A 20,663-nucleotide genomic window follows, 5' to 3' on the forward strand; every position below is an offset into this window, starting at 1 on the left:
TAAATATGACGAGGCTGTCCTGCTGTTTAACAGTAGTGCTCTGCTGGACCTGGGTTCTTGTTTACAGGACTGGCAAAGGCTGGGAGTGCTGCAGAGGTGATATGCTCAGACATAGCTGACAGAGGGAACTTGATGTTATTTAACAGTGATCCCTGCTACTGAGATGACTGATTCAAAGAGTGGAATTGATGGACTCTGAACAGTCCCATCCCATTGTTCTGCAGTCTCATAAAGTGGAGGGGATAAAGAAGGGAGTCACTGACAGTGATTCCATATGAGACGTTAGACCCCAAGATGGAGGGAGGGGTGTTGGAAGGGGATGGACAACACTCTCTAATCCAGTATGCTACAATGTGATTGCTTAAACACTAGTTTATCACTAGCTTATCTCTCTCTCCCAGGAGCAGTGTGCAACAGAGGCTCTGATTAGACTCCCCACTGCAGACAGTGGACTGTGACGTCTGTGCACTCACCATTCAGGTCTCTGTAACCCACACTAGGAAGGGGGGGGGGGGACAAAAATCAGGACAAGGGTCAATCAAAGTTCCAAAAGAAGAGGAGAAAAAGGGGGCGAGAAAGAAAGAAAAAGATGGTGGGGCCTAATCTCTCACCAGCCTCGATTCCTGCAGTCGAAGGAGATGACTCCATTCTCATCTGGCATCCACTTTATCCCTGAACAGAGCAGCAAAAGGAGGACTCAGTGGCTTAATCACTCAAGAAAACAGGCCTCGGCTCCCCACCCCTGCAGGCACCAGACCTTCAATTATCCTTAGCTCTGTGACCTCACTATTTTAGTTCACAAGGTCATGTGACTCCCACAACCAACAGCAGAGCTCCAGCAGTTATAGCAGCAGGCATGTTGGATAAATACAAACAAAGCTTTCCTAGCTTTAATTTCTGGCCTTCACACAGTCCCTTGAATGTGTTGATTAATTTTTATGCAAAATGTCACTGGGCTGTGCCTGGTGCTCTCAGGAACGTTGAAAAATTGGGGAGGGAATGCATTTACTTTCATCTTTATACCATTTGTACGCAGCGTTCTCCAATATCTGCAGTGCTGCTGAGTCTCGTGATTTTTTTTGACGAGTGAGGTGACTTTGGCTGAGGTTGAAGCCAGTTTGACGATGACGTGAGAAGCTCCAGTCTCTAGTGAATTTGAGGCCTCTGATTGGCTGCCTGCCCTATGTGCCTGCCTCCTGGGGCTGAGCAACCAACTAGAGCTGCTAAAGGAAGAGCTCTTCCCTCCCCCCCCCTCTCATCAGCAGCCCAACCATTCTCATAAGAGGGGATGGGGAGCTAAACTCCCTCCCCTCAGCCTGGAAGCAGGAGAGAGGACACTGCTGCAGTCTCCACCCCGCAGGCCTGGGAGAGAGGGTGAAGAATCCCAGAAGGAGCAGAGCAGGGCTGGACCAGGGCAGAATTAATTGCTGGGCAGATGTAGGGGTGTGAGCTCCTGCCCCTTACCCAATACATATGGGAGAGTGGGCAACACTGATTGTCACACACACACACACACACACACACACACACACACACACACACACACACACACACAGGTGATGGGTAGGGGGAGTTCAAAACAATCAAAAGACAGACCAAAACCACAATATAATCTTTTTGGGGAAAAAACAGATTTTTGGGGGGCCAATCTCATGATTTTTGGGGGGGTCTGACTGATATTTGATCTCTTGAGGTTGGCAATATTGTATCTTTTTTTCTTACAGAATGGTTGAGAACCTTAAAAAGTAGAAGGAGAGATAGGTGTGTGGCCCAGATTGAGCACTAAAGGCTTTGTCACGGCTTTCTCAGGGCAGATGGCACTACAGCAGGCAGTCAGCCTGAAGCTCATATAGGCAAGCAGAATACCTTTGGTGTCACAAGTGCAACACACTGGTTGTGTTGTCCCCCCTGTATGGTAGCTAGTGGCTACCTATGGCACTTGTGCCAAAGGCGGCATGCGAGCTGATTTTCAATGGCACTCACACTGCCCAGGTCCTGGCCACTGGTCCAGGGAACTCTGCATTTTAATTTAATTTTAAATGAAGCTTCTTAAACATTTTTATAACCTTATTTACTTTACATACAACAATAGTTTAGTTATATATTATAGACATATAGAAAGAGACCTTCTAAAAAGGTTAAAATGTATTACTGGCACGCAGAACCTTAAATCTGAGTGAATAAATGAAGACTTGGCACACCACTTCTGAAAGGTTGCCGACCCCTGGGCTAGAGAATGAGATTCTATTGCCACCAATGTTACTCTTTTACAGGAATGTGCCTTTGGTGCACACCATCCCAGTTCAATCAGCTCAGGCAACCTGTGGTTGTTGGTTATTTCCAAGAGGTCTCCCTTTTGGGAAATCTAACCCCAGACCCATATGTAATCCATACTTACTATTCTACAATGGAAGGCAGTGATCCACCTATCCCTAGGCTTCCCAGAATAGGTTCTGTATCATGTGTTCCCTTCCCTGGTGTGTTTCATGTTTTAGAGAAAGGGCTAGGAATGTCTGAGCCTCTTTACCTGGGTAAAGTCTGAAGAATCCTGTGGAGCTGCCAAAGTACTGCCAGGTCAGTGTTGGGTCTCTTTGGAAATTGTCCACAAAAATAGGATTCAAGGCTTCTGACATGTAAACTCCATTCAATATGCCAGGGTCTGTGGGGAAAGGCGGAGCCAGGAAACATAGGGAGAGGGGAAGGAAGGGTGCAACAGGGGGGGAAAAAGCACAGTATAGAGGAGAGTGGTGGGAACAAAGAGAAAGACCCAGACAGCGTGGAGCCTGTACATACAATGATTCTTCATGGTCTGAACACAATTACAACATGTATTCCTCACTACTGTCACTCCCTTCATGATGACAAATATCGTATTGAAACTGGCTTTAAAACAAACATTGCAAGAGGAATTGTCTTCACCGTTCAAGCAAATCCTGGAATGTAAGTCACCACTAGCAATCACAAGTTAACTCTGCTTGGTCACACATCATCTCCCTTCCTCTTCTGGGGTTTATCTACCTTGGGTGATTTACATCAAGTTAGAACAGGATCCCAAGGGGTTATGGTAATTAACTCAAGGTTAAACACAATGTAGCGCTCAGTATAAACAGGGATTGTTGTGTTATATCATCATACCAGCTGGCTGTGGTAGCCCAACCAGCTGAAACAATGTTAAACATGACAGTCCCTAGTTATAGTGAGTGTTTAACATTGTGCACTGGTTATCAGGACTCCTCCAGTTATGTTCTAACATGATGCAATTACCCAGTGTAGACAAGACCTTAGATTTAAAACCCTCCATCTTTCTCCTATTACTCTCTTTTTTGATATCCCTCCTCTGGTTTTCTTCATTCCATTCCTCTGTCTCTGCTTCTCCCCCAAGGCCTGATCTCTGATCTCGGACCCCCGATCTCACTTACACCTGTGTAAATCTGAAGATTTACATAAGACATCTGAGGCTGACATGAGACAGCTTGTAGTGGTATCTACTCCAGCACCAGAGAGGGTAAAATGGAGCAGCAGCAACAGGACAAGAGAGGCTTTGATCAAAACCCTCTTTCTGCAATAAAACCCTCTCAAGCTTTTGAACTTTGCGGTGGCGTATATAATTTCTAAATCTAACAGTATAACAAATAATGATAGCGAAGCTTTAAAAGGGAATCACTGTAGGCCAAATAAATCAGGGGACTCACGAGTGTTTGTAAGTGAAGGGCTAGAGCAGTGACACTCAGACCTCAGTGGTTCAGGCGCCAAATTAGCGACCAACATTACGCAAAAGAGCCACAGTGGTGTGAATTCATTGTTTCATTTAATATATGTTATTCTCACAGCAAAATGACTGAACAAGTATTATTATTTTACCAACTACAATTGGTTAGTAACAGAGTAAAAGCTTCATGACTGGTTAATAACTTAGATTGGTTAATAATTAAATCACACACTGTTTTAATATCATGTGCTGCAAAAAGCCGCAGGAGACGCATTAAAGAGCCACTTGCAGCTCCCAAGTCTCAGTCTGAGTATCACTGGGTTAGAGGCTTGGCTGCTTGCATGATGATAGATGACCTGGTTTAAGTAGCTGAAGTCCTGTGGTTTTAGAGGCTAAGCAGGGCTGAGTATGGTCAGTAGTTGGATTGGAGACCTCCCAGGGAACGGGTGTTTATGGAACACATGGATCTTTTGTGCCCCAGATTATAGTCCCTAGGGCTGTCAGCTCAGCATGAAATTCATTTAAAATGTTTAGGAGAAAAAAAAACTCTCTCTGCATTGGCCCTGGAATGATGTAATCACTAAGGATAGAATCACCAGCACCTGCCTCTGTTTGCGCCTGTAGCTTCATTGAGCTCACATACAGACAGTCATAGGAGATGAGCCCAACCTAAGACAGAAGTAAGGGAGCATTTCCTGCCAAAATGTACACAAGGAGAAGGATTGATAGTCTGGCAGGCACAGAGCCAGTGGCTGGAGGCAGCCTGATATGTCAATAGAAGAGGGCAGCAACTTTAGGACAATTGTGGTCAAGAGCCTCAGCCTGTAAGGACTATGCAGCCCCATGTTTCAGCAGCTTGCCCACCAATTCTAATAGAGATAGGCCAGCTCCTGATTTAAGGCCAGATTGTGACTGGCAGATGTGTGGATGCACAAGGAGGGGAGGACAGTAACCAAGCACCATTGCAATGATGCTGCTGCAGTAGGCAGGACGCCTCCCAGAGCTCCTCACTGCCACCAGAAGGACAGTGCCTTAAAGTCACAGTACAACCTTTATTCTCTATCTTTCACTTCCCGCCCTCCTATTTGTGTTGTTATTCCACTGTAGTTTCCAGGTTCCCCTCACTGGGTTGTGAAGTCAGAGGTAAGAGCCCGATTACCTTTGTTGTAGACATTGGTTGGGAGTTGCACATCGCTGTACGTTGTGTTCACCAGCAGATTATTGAAATGCTCATTTGGCTCCAGAATGAATTCGTCTCCAAGCTCCACATAATTATCATTCTCATCCTTCTCGTTAATCAGGAGAGAGTTGTAGTAATCAAACTGTTGATGAGGAGCAATGAGAGAGAGGAAAGGGGAAAGACATCAAGAGAGTTTATTATCGGTACTGCCAGAAAAAAAATAATCTTTCCCTGCTTTTCCCCGCTGCCTCCCTCCCTCTGGAGCCCTTCCCCACTGCCAGAATCCTTCCCTGCAGTGGGGAAAGGCTCCAGCAGCAGGGAGCTTGCAGAGCCTTTCCCCACTGACGGAGCCTTTCCCCACTGCCTCCTTGCTGCCAGAGATTTTCCCCACTGCTGTAGCCTTTTCCTGCAGCTAAAAACAGCAGTGCATATGGGAAGGCACAGCTTGGGCAAGTAGAGAGCCATGTACTTGGGTACATGCCCATACCTTTCAGGCATATCTGTACGCCTTGTCTAAGCCATACCTGACCATCTACACTGCTACTTAAACCCATGCTAGGGGGACTACCTGAGAACATACGCTACACTCCACTGAAAGAAGCATGCAGTGTAGATGTAGCCTCGATCTTTAATCCTTCACCCCACCCTCTTTGACAGATGTGTTCAGGTAGCTCCAGTAGAACTGATAATGGCCAAGTCATCACTCTTACCTGGTAGTCATAGAATCATAGAATATCAGGGTTGGAAGGGACCTCAGGAGGTCATCTAGTCCAACCCCCTGCTCAAAGCAGGACCAATCCCCAGACAGATTTTTGCCCCAGATCCCTAAATGGCTCCCTCAAGGATTGAACTCACAACCCTGGGTTTAGCAGGCCAATGCTCAAACCACTGCCAGTCTGTGATCAGATCAACTCACCAGCCCCACCAGCTTTTTGCAGCCAAATGACAAGAAGTGAGGTTTACAGTGGAATATACCAATCCAAGAGGAAGTGGAGAGTTTCCACTTATCCATCATTCGGAGTCCCTGTTATTCCCCCTGTTAAAACTCCACTTCCTCTCCTGCTGATCACAAAGCACCCCTTTCTCCCAGGATGGCACAGCACACAGGAGATCTTCCTTTGGAGATCACCTTTAAGGGCATCCCATGAGTTAGCCACAGCTGGGGGTGCCAGAGAGTCTGGAGTGGAAGGAGTCAGCACCCTTCTTTCTGCAACATCCCCAGCTGCCACCAGCATGTGCAGCAAGAATCTGAAGGGTGCTCTTCAGCATGAGTTTACTACCACTGTGGCAGAGTGAGGAGCTGCCATCATGCCCTGGACCTGCCATGGGAATCACTTATTTAATCAGAATGACTCCTAATGAGACAGGAGTGAGTTATTAATGTGCTACTGGGTGCTCTGAAGGCAAGGAAATTCCCAACATGCCTAGGAATGGGATGGTTAGATAACTGGGCGCTCCTGGGATTGGCAGACCATGCCTGGCTATTGGCCAGTTCCTTCAAGGCTCCCTGTCACATGAATCAGGGCTTTGTCATTGAAGGATATGAACGTACCGCCAGAGAGGAGTTGAATTCATGGTTCAGATCTGCGTCTTCCGCAGCTTCCACCAGCCTCTAATGCAAACACACACAAAGGGAGGATGAGTGGGAAACACCGGACAAGTCTTTTCAGAAGCATGAATTGTTCACAAAATACTGAAAACCCAGTGACTCGGACTTCAGATCTAGTTCAGCACAGCAGAGGAAGCTACGGGAGGTTACAAATTCCCCTGCATCCAATAAAGGAACTAAAGTTCTGTGCAGCAAGTTTCAAATCTGGGGAGTGTACTCACAGCTACTCATTCCTCAGACTTTGTCCCCCCAAATAATGAGTACGTGGCACTGAGCATATTCAGAGAGAGAGACAGGGCTGCCCAGAAGGGGGGTGGGCAAGTGGGGCAATTTGCCCCAGGCCCCACAGGGGCCCCCACGAGAATATAGTATTCTATAGTATTGCAGCTTTTTTTTATGGAAGGGGCCCCCGAAATTGCTTTGCCCTGGGCCCCCTGAATCCTCTGGGCAGCCCTGGAGAGAGACTTCTATTCAGAACAACAGAAGTTTTCATTCCACTTTAGCTGGAGCCCTGTGAAAAAGACAATCCAGAGCCAGCCCAGCTTCAGCCTATCACCAACATAAAGGGAACTGAGACAAACCGTGTGATGACTGGATTTTCAAAAGGGCCAGGAAATGTTATGCCCATTGGTAAACTTTGCCAGCTATGGAAGCTAAAATAATCATCTGCATTATCAAATCTCATGTTTCAGGGCATCAACTGATCATTTGTTTAGATTAAGATGGAATCCTGCTCAAACACAGCCGCATTTACAACACTGCACAATAAACTGTAGCTGTGTTATGGGCCTTAATAAGGCAATCCAAGCTTGAATCTGAGTCTAATCTTCATGGAAGGTCCCTAGCTCTCTGATGAGTCAAACCAAAACCCTGGACCTGAACACACCTAAACTTTCCTTTTGATCCAGATCCAAACATTGTGGTTTTGGCCCATCTTTACTTTTTTTTTACACCAAATGGTTTTTTAGGAGCCAGGACTCTGTGACTATGGATCTGCACTTCTAAAATTAGGGTAAATACACTGGCACACAACAGATTCATAGATGTTAAGACTAGAAGGGACCATTATGATCAAGATTCTAGCTTGACTTCCTTACATAACACAGGCCAAAGAACCTCACCCAATCAGAGAGCAACTAATGCGCACAATACACATTCTCAAGCAGCTGCAAGAGTCAAACTCACAGTCCATGGGTATTGCTCAGTGACAATAGTCACAGTATGCCACACTGGGCCACACAATGTTCAAACAGGCTGCCACTCTTCAATAGCCAGTGTTCACTGCACAGGGCAGGGGTCTCACCTTCTGGAGAGTTAGCCCTGGATTTGTTGAATGAATGTTCATTATCTCATATTTATTTTGAAGCTAGCCAAGTCACTTGTTTTATTTTTCACCCCTGGCTGAGGTAGAAGCCACTATTCCTCTGTTTGTATGCCAGTAGCTTTCCGCTAGTGGCTACATAATAACAGATGGAGTCAAGAGGCACCAGCTGTTGTTTGGACGGGCAATGAACTCCTCGTATAACCTTTATACCTGCATAGCTTAGCAGTTGCAGGGAAATCAGGACCAGATATTTTTAGAGATATTTAGGAGCCTAAAGATGCAGGCACCTAGTGGGATTTTCAAAAGCACATAGGTACCTGAGTCCCATTGATTTCAATGGAAGTTAGGTGCCTAGGTGCTTTGTAACTCCCACTAGGATCCTATCTACATCATTAAGTGCCTAAATACCTTTAAACATTTGGCCGTCAGTGTATCTAGCTTTGTGATTGGCAGAAGGGGATTTCCCCATAAAGTTCTCAAGTTTGTACCTCAACAGCTTCTACTTTTCTGCGCAGCATGCTCTCCATCTCCTCTGAGAACTTCTTCACCAGCTCCAAGCCATCCACCTCCTTGATCTTCAGAGTGGGCTCCACATCTTTGTACTTCTGGCCAAAGGAAAGGAGAAAATCCTCACTGAATAAAAGATTCACTAGAAAAGTCATGAATCAATTACATTAGCTGGGCATTCTAGTTACTGAGGAGAGATGCATCTAAAGGGTGGTCCTGATATTCATCTATCCTTTTCTATGCCTCCCCTTTCTTCCCTTCAGTTGGACCTGTGCAAATAACTGGTGCATAATGCAGTTAATTTAGACCTCTACGCATAAGTAACTGATTTGTTGGTGCCATCAGGTGCTTGTAGTTGTCTAAGGGTATGTCTACACTACGAAATTAGATCGAATTAATAGAAGCCGGTTTTATAGAAATCGGTTGTATACAGCCGATTGTGTGTGTCCCCATATAAAATGCTCTAAGTGCTCTAGTCGGCGGACCGCGTCCACAGTACCGAGGCTAGCGTCGACTTCCGGAGCATTGCACTATGGGTAGCTATCCCATAGTTCCCGCAGTCTCCGCCGCCCATTGGAATTCTGGGTTGAGATTCCAATGCCCGAATGATGCAAAACAGTGTCGCGGGGGGTTCTGGGTACATGTCGTCAGGCCCCTCCCCCTCCGTCAGAGCAACGGCAGACAATAGATTCGCGCCTTTTTACCTGGGTTACCTGTGCAGACAACATACCACGGCAAGCATGGAGCCCGCTCAGCTCAGCTCACCGTCACCATATGTCATCTGGGTGCCGGCAGCCGTGGGACTGCATTGCTACACAGCAGCAGCAGCTAACTGCCTTTTGGCGGTAGACGGTGCAGCATGACTGGTAGTCTTCATTGGCGATCTGGGTGCCGGCAGCCGTGGGGCTGCATTGCACCAGCCCCCTTGCCTTTTGGCAGTAGATGGTTTATTACGACTGGTAACCGTCCTCGTCGTACAGCAGTGGCTGTCAATCATGGGCACCTGGGCAGACATGCTCAGTCCTATGGAACTGTCTTGATGATGATGGTTATCAGTCGTAGTATGCCATTTTCTGCCACGCGCCCTGTTGGCTCATCGCACGTTAGCTGAGTCTTCCCTGAGCAGCAGATCGTGCAATAGGCCTGAAGGCTAACTGCCAAGCGCCCAGTATTTGCTGACAAGCACCCAGAAAATGCCGAGGGCTATCAGTCATGCTGCACCATCGTCTTAAGATGTAAAAAATAGATTTGTTCTGTATTCATTTCCTTCCCCCCTCCCTCCGTCAAATCAACGGCCTGCTAAACCCAGGCTTTTGAGTTAAATCTCTGGGGGGGGCGGCCATTCTGTGTGACAGTTGTTTGTGTTTCTCCCTGATGCAAAGCCACCTTTCTTGATTTTAATTCCCTGTACCTGTACGCCATGTCGTCACTCGCCCCTCCCTCCCTCCCTCCCTCCCTCCTTCCCCTGGTCCGTCAGATACTAGTTTCGCGCCTTTTTTCAGACCAGACGCCATAGCTAGCACTGGGATCATGGAGCCCGCTCAGATCACCGTGGCAATTATGAGCACTATGAACACCACGCGCATTGTCCTGGAGTATATGCAGAGCCAGGACATGCCAAAGCAAAACCAGGACCAGGCGAGGAGGAGGCGATTGCAGCGCGGTGACGAGAGTGATGAGGAAATGGACATGGACCTAGACCTCTCACAAGGCACAGGCCCCAACAATGTGGAAATCATGGTGTTCCTGGGGCAGGTTGATGCCGTGGAACGCTGATTCTGGGCCCGGGAAACAAGCACAGACTGGTGGGACCGCATCGTGCTGCAGGTGTGGGACGATTCCCAGTGGCTGCGAAACTTTCGCATGCGTAAGGGCACTTTCATGGAACTTTGTGACTTGCTTTCCCCTGCCCTGAAGCGCCAGAATACCAGGATGAGAGCAGCCCTCACAGTTGAGAAGCGAGTGGCGATAGCCCTGTGGAAGCTTGCAATGCCAGACAGCTACCGGTCAGTCGGGAATCAATTTGGAGTGGGCAAATCTACTGTGGGGGCTGCTGTGATCCAAGTTGCCAGGGCAATGAGAGACCTGGTGATATCAAGGGTAGTGACGCTGGGAAACGTGCAGGCCATAGTGGATGGCTTTGCTGCAATGGGATTCCCAAACTGTGGTGGGGCGATAGACGGAACCCATATCCCTATCTTGGCACCGGAGCACCAAGCCACCGAGTACATAAACCGCAAGGGGTACTTCTCAATGCTGCTGCAAGCCCTGGTGGATCACAAGGGACGTTTCACCAACATCAACGTGGGCTAGCCGGGAAGGGTACATGATGCTCGCGTCTTCAGGCACTCTGTTCTGTTTTGAAAGCTGGAGGAAGGGACTTTCTTCCCGGACCAGAAAATAACCGTTGGGGATGTTGAAATGCCTATCGTGATCCTTGGGGACCCAGCCTACCCCTTAATGCCATGGCTCATGAAGCCGTACACAGGCAGCCTGGACAGGAGTCAGGACCTGTTCAACTACAGGCTGAGCAAGTGCCGAATGGTGGTGGAATGTGCATTTGGGCGTTTAAAAGCGTGCTGGCGCAGCCTACTGACTCGCTCAGACCTTAGCGAAAAGAATATCCCCATTGTTATTGCTGCTTGCTGTGCGCTCCACAATATCTGTGAGAGTAAGGGGGAGACATTTATGGCGGGGTGGGAGGTTGAGGCAAATCGCCTGGCCGCTGATTACGCGCAGCCAGACACCAGGGTGGTTAGAGGAGCACAGCAGGGCACGGTGCGCATCAGAGAAGCTTTGAAAACGAGTTTTGTGACTGGCCAGGCTACGGTGTGAAACTTCTGTTTGTTTCTCCTTGATGAACCCTCCGCCCCTCCCCCCCCACCCGGTTAACTCTACTTCCCTGTAAACCAACCACCCCACCCTCCCCTACCCTCCCCCCTTCGAGCACCACTTGCAGAGGCAATAAAGTCATTGTTACTTCACATTCATGCATTCTTTATTAATTCATCACACAACTAGGGGGATAATTGCAAAGGTATCCCGGGATGGGTGCGGGAGGAGGGAAGGAAAAGGACACACTGCAGTTTAAAACTTTAAAACTTTAACACTTATTGCTCGGGAAATCATCTGGGGTGGAGTGACTGGGTGGCCGGAGGCCCCCCCACCATGTTCTTGGGCGTCTGGGTGAGGAGGCAATGGGACTTGGGGAGGAGGGCTGTTGGTTACACAGGGGCTGTAGCGGCGGTCTCTGCTCCTGCTGCCTTTCCTGCAGCTCAACCATATGCTCCAGCGTATCAGTTTGATGCTCCAGCAGCCGGAGCATCGACTCTTGCCTTCTGTGTGCAAGCTGACGCCACCTCTCATCTTCAGCCCGCGATTCAGCACGCCACCTCTGCTCTTCAGCCTGCGATTCAGCACGCCACCTCTCCTCTCGCTCACATTGGGCTTTTCTATAATCAGTCACTGACTGCCTCCACGCATTCTGCTGTGCTCTGTCAGCATGGGAGGCAGTCTGTAGTTCTGTAAACATTTCATCACGCGTCCTTCGCTTCCGCTTTCGAATATTCACTAGCCTCTGTGAAGGAGAAAGATTTGCAGCTGGTGGAGGAGAAGGGAGAGGTGGTTAAAAAAGATACATTTTAGAGAACAATGGGTACACTCTTTCACGTTAAATTTTGCTGTTCACATCACACAGCACATGTGCTTTCGTTACAAGGTCGCATTTTTCCTCTTATATTGAGGGCCTGCCGGTTTGGTGTGAGAGATCACTCACGCAGTGCCAGGCCACAGATTTCAGCTTGCAGGCAGCCATGGTAAGACACAGTCTTTTGGCTTTTTTAACCTTCTTAACATGTGGGGATGGTTTCAAACAGTACTGCTCTCATTAACCATACCAAGCACCCGTTGGGTTGGCCATTTAAAATGGGTTTGCAATGTAAAAGGAGGGGCTGCGGTTTCATGGTTAACGTGCAGCACAAACCCAACTAATTCCCCTCCCCCACACACCCAATTCTCTGGGATGATCACTTCACCCCTCCCCCCCACCGCGTGGCTAACAGCGGGGAATATTTCTGTTCAGCAGAGCAGGAAGGGGCACCTCTGAATGTCCCCTTAATAAAATGGCCCCATTTCAACCAGGTGACCGTGAATGATATCACTCTCCTGAGGATAACAAAGAGAGATAAGGAATGGATGTTGTCTGCATGCCAGCAAACACCGGGACCATACGCTGCCATGCTTTGTCATGCAATGATTCCAGACTACGTGCTACTGGCCTGGCGTGGTAAAGTGTCCTACCATGGCGGACGGGATAAGGCAGCCCTCCCCAGAAACCTTTTGCAAAGGCTTTGGGAGTACATGAAGGAGAGCTTTCTGGAGATGTCCCTGGAGGATTTCCGCTCCATCCCCATACACGTTAACAGACTTTTCCAGTAGCTGTACTGGCCGCGATTGCCAGGGCAAATTAATCATTAATCATTAAACACGCTTGCTTTTAAACCATGTGTAATATTTATAAAGGTACACTCACCAGAGGTCCCCTGTGTGCCCACAGGGTCTTGGGTGAGTTCGGGGGTTACTGGTTCCAGGTCCAGGGTGATAAACATATCCTGGCTGTTGGGGAAACCGGTTTCTCCGCTTCCTTGCTGCTGTGAGCTATTTACATTATCTTCATCCTCATCTTCCTCGTACCCCGAACCCGCTTCCCTGTGTGTTTCTCCAGTGAGGGACTCATAGCACACGGTTGGGGTAGTGGTGGCTGCACCCCCTAGAATGGCATGCAGCTCCGCGTAGAAGCGGCATGTTTGCAGCTCAGCCCCGGACCTTCCGTTTGCTTCTCTGGCTTTGTGGTAGGCTTGCCTTAGCTCCTTAATTTTCACGCGGCACTGCTGTGCGTCCCTGTTATGGCCTCTTTCCTTCATGGCCTTGGAGACCTTTTCTAATATTTTGCCATTTCGTTTACTGCTTCGGAGTTCGGCCAGCACTGATTCATCTCCCCAAATGGCGAGCAGATCCCGTACCTCCCGTTCTGTCCATGCTGGAGCTCTTTTGCGATCCTGGGACTCCATCACGGTTACCTGTGCTGATGAGCTCTGCGTGGTCACCTGTGCTCTCCACGCTCAGCAAACAGGAAATGAAATTCAAACATTCGCGGGGCTTTTCCTGTCTACCTGGCCAGTGCATCTGAGTTGAGAGTGCTGTCCAGAGCGGTCACAATGAAGCACTGTGGGATAGCTCCCGGAGGCCAATAACGTCGAATTCCATCCACACTAACCCAATTCCGACCCCCTAAGGCCGATTTTATCGCTAATCCCCTCGTCGGAGGTGGAGTAAAGAAACCGGTTTAAAGGGCCCTTTAAGTCGAAAGAAAGGGCTTCGTCGTGTGAACGTGTCCAGGCTTAATTCGATTTAACGCGGCTAAAGTCGACCTAAACTCGTAGTGTAGACCAGGCCGCTGTTACCTCAGCTGCACCAGCAAATTATCACCCGTGCAAAAATGTGCCTGTGGTTATTCGCACTCGCAAGCTGTGCAAAAATGGAAGCCAAGTTTTGAAAGCTTGCCAATGTGTGTATGTACATCAAAGATAACTGTATATGTGCCATGCATACCTGCCACCATGCCACCTCAAGCTGAGTTCTTGTCAACTCTCACAAGCCAAGGAGGATTGGGTCTTATCAGTGCTTATATGGGACTTGGGAGACCTCCCAGACAAATCCAGGGGTGCAGGGAGTGGTGATGGTGACTGAGTTCCAGAGTCAGTGCTGAACCAATTCCCTGCCTTGGGGTTAATGAGCACTAGAGCTGGGGATGCCCTCCACTCGCTGAGACAAAGTCCTGACAACTTCATAGTCATTCAAGATTTTCTGACATCTGATACAAAATAGGGGTTTAACCCCCAGTATTCTGTCCAAATTCCAAACTGGGCAATTATATTGTGCATGCCTAAATCACCCCTGCAGTTTCCATGTTAGATGTGATAGTCCTTATGTCTTCTCTTTAAAAACAACGAGGAAAGATGAGCAGACCAGATGGGAGCAGGAAGGGAAACAAACTGCAAAAGGAGACAATGTGATTAACCTCTGTCAAAAAGGACAGAGCCCTTATCCTGCTAGTGGTGATGGTGATGAGAGTGTTTTGATTTAAGCGGGAAAACAAATTAATAGATTCCCTTAGTCCCTCAGCCTCTTGGCAGTATATGCACTCCACCCTTGCGCCCGGATGTGCAGGATTTATAAACAGGCTACATGGAGAAAGTTTTGTGAGACCCCCTTCTTAAAATATTGGCAGCACACCAGTGCTCTCAGCCTGAGGTTCATTCTCCAGCATGATACAAAATGAGTGGGGGGCAGAGGATTTGGTGGTCCTTTCTAATTAGAAGATGTGGCGAGGGGTTTGAATGTCTCTGGGATAAACCACCAGGGCTCCTATTGTTAGACAAGCTCACTCATCATTAGAGAAGGCTGCTGAGCATATGTGGAGTCTGAAACGCCCTGAGGAGGGGACAGGGCTGAGGAGGTAGGTCAGAAATAGAATCATACCCAGCTTGCGGCAGGCACATGCGGAAGCTGCTAGTACTGTCTGGCATGATTAACAGAGCAAGGTTTTACTGGATTAAAAACTCCAGCCCTTGCATCCATGCTGCTGCTGCTGGGTAGCTGGACTGGATGGGGGAGGGGAAAAGAAGAGGAGGGGATGATTGCAAAGCACAGCAACACTACCAACAGGAGATTTACAGCCCACAGATGGAAGGCCCTGGATGATGACGAGACCACGGGACTCATCCTAGCTGCTGCCAGCCTGTCCCATTTAACTGTGTCATAGTTTCATCTGCAGAGAAGCTGATCTCTGCCACTCTGGGGGCTTTAATCAGGGCCCTCCTCTGTGAGATCAGAGTAATCTCCCCCTGGAATGCAAGACAGCTGGGAAAACTATACTAGCACTTGCATGCATGCTCTGTGCAAAGAAAACACCATCAGCAGTGGATAAACTGGGGTTGTACAGGATGGAGCAGTGATTGTTCCCAACAGCGCAGGGCTGAACAGCAGCGTTTTCGCTCTAGCAGGGTAATAACAGCACTTTGCACTCCTGTCAATGATTCTGAGCATGCTTCTGACACATCAGTAATTAGAGGTTAAAAGGATATCAATAACAATGGGCACTTGAGTTTACCAGCCACAGTGTACATTAAGAGCCCAGCCACACATAGTGTGCACAGTTCAACCCTTAGAATTCTCTGGGGTGGGGAGAATATTGCACAACATTAGCAGCTGGATATTTCAATGAATTCACTGGGGCTGTGTTCACCTTTGTGTTCCATGAAATATTCTAGCAAATAATTTTACTGGCCGGAATGTTGATGAAAACAGTGAATTTTAATAGGACTCTTAGAGACTATTTGCTGAAAGAATATTCACATCCCACATGTAGGGAACACAAATAATGCCATGTGACCTCAGGTATTATGATCAGTTACCATAGTGATAAGTGCACTATAAATGTCTAGGTAGACTTCTGTGTCCAATCAAAACTAACCAACACAGATTACATTTAGAATCTTGGTTATCAAATATCAATCCAGATTCACTTGCTGAAATTATTCAGCAAGTAATTTTTAATAACAAAGAGTCAAAAAACAAAAAACCCCACCACCACCAGAAAAAAACCCGATAAGTTGCTTGAGTACAAGTCACAAACAGAAAAAGAGCCTATGTTCATAAGCTAGATCACTCCTTTAAAACCATGGTAACAACTAATTGGGATTCTCCTTCAGCACAAGTTGGGGAGGCTGAGAACCCAGAGTTCTGTATCCTTTGCTGTGTCTGTGAAGTGATTTACATTGCCAAATATATGTTCCTGTTCCAACCTCCATGAAATTTAGTCCACTGAAGTACTTAGCATTGCATAACTCACTGACAGTGCCACTACTTAAGTCAGAGAAAGACATTCCACCCTCACCCAGCAAAATCACTTAACATTAATTATTTAATTTGTCTGTTCTGGCCATTCTGCAATATTTAGTAATCTCCTTACTCAGTCTCATCTCCAGCTGAAGCCAACGGGGTTTAGCCACAAAGGAAAGCAGGAATTGGTTCTAGGAAACATATTCATTTTTCAATTTCTAATTAACTAAATATAGTAAGCGTGAAATCCTGGGCCCATTGAAGTCAATGGCAGTTTTTCCATTGACTTCAATGGAGCCAGGATTTCACCCTCATTGAGCTCTCTTTTCTCAGTAAAAACAATAGTAAGTAATTCAATTACTTAGGGTCAAATCTTGATCCACATGTCCTCCAGACCATGAACAACTAAGTTTTCCATGATGTGGCTGGGTTCTGTGGTCACTGAAATTCTCAGCAGTGGCTGTTGTATAACAGAGAGCAGCTGGTAGACTATATAGCTGGCAAACTCGACAAGCCATAGAAAAACAAAGCCTGGATTTTTTGTGCCCTTCAAATGTACTTTGTCAGCCTCATGGAGTTTTCTGGGCCTTCTGCTATGCTTTCTCCTCCCATGGATTTTTCAGTGGGGAGGAATGAACCAGCCCTTTTTATCTAATTACTAGAAGTTATCAGGAATTAGAAAGTATTACTTATTGCATAATGCACACGTTTTTTACTACTCTTAAGAAAAGAAATGACTAATTTAAAGAAATTTCTCTCTTTGGGTGAAAGCAATTTGTATGAAATTCACCCCTTTGAACACAAAAGGCCTGTGAACCATTTAAGTCCCATTTAAGTTTTCAAAATAGGGCTCACAGAAAAGGAACCACCAAAGCTAAAGAAGATGTATGTTTTGCCACTGTTCCCACAGCAGAGCCAATGCATTGCAGTGGAGATTTCAGCAGACCAGAGCAAATCAATTTTTAAGCATCCTTTAGTGGCTATGTAAAATTTGCTGTGACCATGTCCTGGCTGGTTCCTGGCTCGCTGTTGGCCGAGGAATGGGGCTCCATGTTGCTTTCTGGTGTCATCATAATTCTAACACAGCCTAAGGCTTTATTGGGCCTCGTGGGATGGGTGCAGGTTGGCGGTATCCAGTAGGATTGGAAGCAGGGGGTGTGGGTTGCAATAGGAATGCCTTATTAGTTTTCCTCTCTTTAAAACAACAAAAGCAAGCAAAAACTGCCGATGAAATTCCATGCAAAATGTTAATTAATGAAATAGAAGATTTAAATATAGAAAAGGCAGGAAATGAAAAATTATGGTGCTAATAGCAACGGGAATTTAGTTACATTGTAAATATATCAAGCTCCTAATGCAAGGCCAAATTCTGATGTCCTTATTGTTATTACTCAGGTTTTTACTATGTCGTTACACAGGCAAAACTCCCATTGACTTCAATAAGAGTTTTGCCTGAGTGAGGAGTGAGCAAACATTGAGAAAAAACTCCAGGATTTGGCCTCTGCATTGTAAATCCATTGGGGAAGGGACCTGTCCTTGTATTTGTCTGCAAAGCGCCCCAAATACCTATAATGCTGTAGCAGCAAGCCAAAATATTTCATGTGTGAAATGTGCCATGTAGCTCAAATACGATAACGTTGCTTTGGAAACTCTTGTATTTGAATTTTCTGACTTCTGTGCATTCAAATCCCCTGCCTTAACATAACCCGAGTCTGGGTGCACGTGTGTGTGTGTGTGCGGGTGCTGGATTACATCAAAGTTCTTTGTGGATCTGGCCTCTTTGAAAACAAGTTTCACCTATTTCAAGAGGTTTGTTCACATTACTGCATTAGGAGGATACCTGATCTTAGCCTCATGAAATCTCTCTCTCTCTCTCTCCACAGCTATAGCATCAAGCATGCAGATTGAAGTCCTTCAAGCTTATCTGCTTTAAGGAGCTTATTAGCGAAGATGGTGTTTGATCTAGAGTTTCCTAACAGGATAGAGGATGAGGAAAGACCCGGGGAAATGGGCACAGCAGGAAGAGAAGGGAAAACCCCAGGACGAGAGGGAAAAATAAATAGGATTCGAGAGGGAGCAAGGGGGGGGAGAGGTAATTCTGACTTGTCTGAGCTGCATGTGTATTTCTCTAGTAATGTCTAAACTGGGTAAGACATGGACTTGGGGAGATGACTCAGAGAAGGAGAGAGTACGCAGGGCTGTGTTGGATCAGAAATCAAAACCAGTTCCTGCAGGAAGTGACAATGGTGACTCAATGAGTGGCATTCTTCTCCTGAGACGCCGCTGAACCAGTGTCCCACTCTGACATCAAGAATTCCATTTCAAGCAAAGCCCAGTCCATCTGCATGCAGTGCAGCAGGTCTGCATCGTGCACAAGAGAGAGGCAGATACCGCCTTCTCTCTATCAGTGCACTGCTCAGTATCTTTGACAGGGACAGATGAAATGTGGCTATTCGTGGGTGGGGGGTGCTCTGTCCTCTATCAGGGAAAGACAGGTGCCACCCCCGCTGCATGACTCCTGGGCTTGATTTGCTGGTCAGAATCAAACTGTCTTTCAGTCAGAAATCAATCGTCTTGTCTCTGAGAGAATCACACATAAGATTTTGCTGGATTTGGTGCAATCTTTTATTGACGATCTGAACATGGTGACTGCTATTGTTAAAAGTAGCATCTATGAGCCCTGTTGTGATAGGTTCTGTACAGCTCCTCTCCCAAAGACCTTACAGTCTAAATAGACAAGACAGACAAAGGGGAAATAGAGGCACAGAGAGGTGAAAGGTCACCCAGCAAGCCAATGGCTGAGGTGGGAATAGAATCCGCATATCCTGGCTCCTAGTAACTTGTCCACACTGCCTTTCATAGACCACACTGCTTCTCATAACACTGGGTTTGTCAAGGAACAACCCCTCTGACTTTAAGGAAGGTGGAAGCCTTTAACCTCTGAGCAGAAATAGCCACAAGAGCAGTATTGGTTGGTTCTGATGGAGCAGTGGAGACAAAGACGGCAGCATTTTCTCACAGTCCTTAACAGAGATGGTGAAGCTTATAGAACCCGATGGAAAATTCATACCTGCAGTCTTTCCATGAAGATCATGACAAGGGGCAAATGCCTTGTGACATCGCAGGAGATGGAGGTCCCAGCAGAAAGCAAATAGCTTCCATTTGAATGGCTTCTCTAGGTCCAAAGGGAACTTGGATACCTGCCAGAAGCTGCTTCCATCAGCTGGTGACACTATAGAAGAGTTGGCAAGGGGCAACCATCATCACCGCTACTAAAGGCCCGGCTTCAGCCCGTTTTGGTATCACACCACAGCTGGGTAAGAATTGGGCAATGAAGGGTCTGGATGCATTTTATTCCAATGTGGCATATGTATGCTCCTCATGAACAGGACTAATGATCAGTGTAGATGACTCATGCTAAAGGACCAGAGGACATTTATCAGACAAGCACAGCCAAGGAGGCAGAGAGGGAATCTGTTCTTGCATCAGACAGAAGGGAACACACTAGAGAAGGAGTTTCCAGAGGGTCCAGTAGAAAGGTGAGGAAGTGTGAATGGAACAACATTCTGTCCCTTTTGTAGCTGCAGCTACAGGAGTGGCTCTATCAGTAGAAAGAGGGCAAAATGTAAACAGGTAGAAGGAGCGAAGGGCAATTTATGGCTTGGTGCAAAGAGAAGATGCAGGGAAGTAGGAGAGAGAAGGGATGGTGGGTGCGAGGAAAGAATCCATCCTCTCAGATGGGTTCTGCGGTGCTCGTACTGAGCCCTGTCTTCTCCAGCAGCACCAAAAAGAGGCTGATTGGTAAAACTGGGCTTGCAGCACAAAGGGCGGAGTCAAAGTTGCACGAGATCATCCCTCCCCTCCCCTCCTCAAGCTGTCTATAGCAGACAGGGACAGCAACCAGGTAGGGAAACCAATGGCGTCCCAGGTTACTGGGTATGCTTGCACTGAACGCATTCCACTATCACAAAAGACACCATCATGACACAGCATCTTAGCACTAGCCCTTTCTACAATATAGAAATTGGTGTAGAAACTACTCTCACTTCTCCCTATTCCCAGAAATGGGTTATCTACTAGGCCATAATTGGAGCAGAGTCCCCTGGGAGATTGGGCAAAGAGGATGATAACCAGGCTACATATCTGTCATCCACTAGGGGCTCCAGGTTCCACCACAGACACCTATTGCCTGGAAGCAGAACACAGGGAGACTGATTGCACCAGCAGGCTCATGCAGCCACTTGGGGGTGATTTTCAACAATGCTCAGCACTGGCTGAACCCTGCTCCCCAATTTACAATTAGCTTCACTGGGAGCAGGGACAGGCCAGTGCTGAGCACTTTCAAAGGCCCACCCTCAGTACTATATACGGAGGCCATCCAAGCCAATGAGCCATTGGCAGTGGCCATATGGAAAGAGGCTGATTTTCACAG

General features: G+C 47.2%; 1 protein-coding gene across 1 annotated transcript in view; it reads right to left on the reverse strand.

Moving 5' to 3' along the window:
• Positions 1-20,663, reverse strand: part of CACNA2D4 (calcium voltage-gated channel auxiliary subunit alpha2delta 4) — a 163,212-nt gene that overhangs the window by 132,120 nt on the left and 10,429 nt on the right. The window contains exons 3-7 of the mRNA XM_065408969.1: positions 8,311-8,427; positions 6,442-6,501; positions 4,869-5,031; positions 2,528-2,659; positions 612-672 (exon numbers count right to left, since the gene is read on the reverse strand). Coding sequence (XP_065265041.1) covers positions 612-672; positions 2,528-2,659; positions 4,869-5,031; positions 6,442-6,501; positions 8,311-8,427 — 533 coding nt within the window. The remainder of the gene's footprint in view (positions 1-611; positions 673-2,527; positions 2,660-4,868; positions 5,032-6,441; positions 6,502-8,310; positions 8,428-20,663) is intronic.

Source organism: Emys orbicularis, chromosome 1 (genome assembly GCF_028017835.1).
Source record: "Emys orbicularis isolate rEmyOrb1 chromosome 1, rEmyOrb1.hap1, whole genome shotgun sequence".
Classification (NCBI taxonomy): Eukaryota; Metazoa; Chordata; order Testudines; family Emydidae; genus Emys; species Emys orbicularis.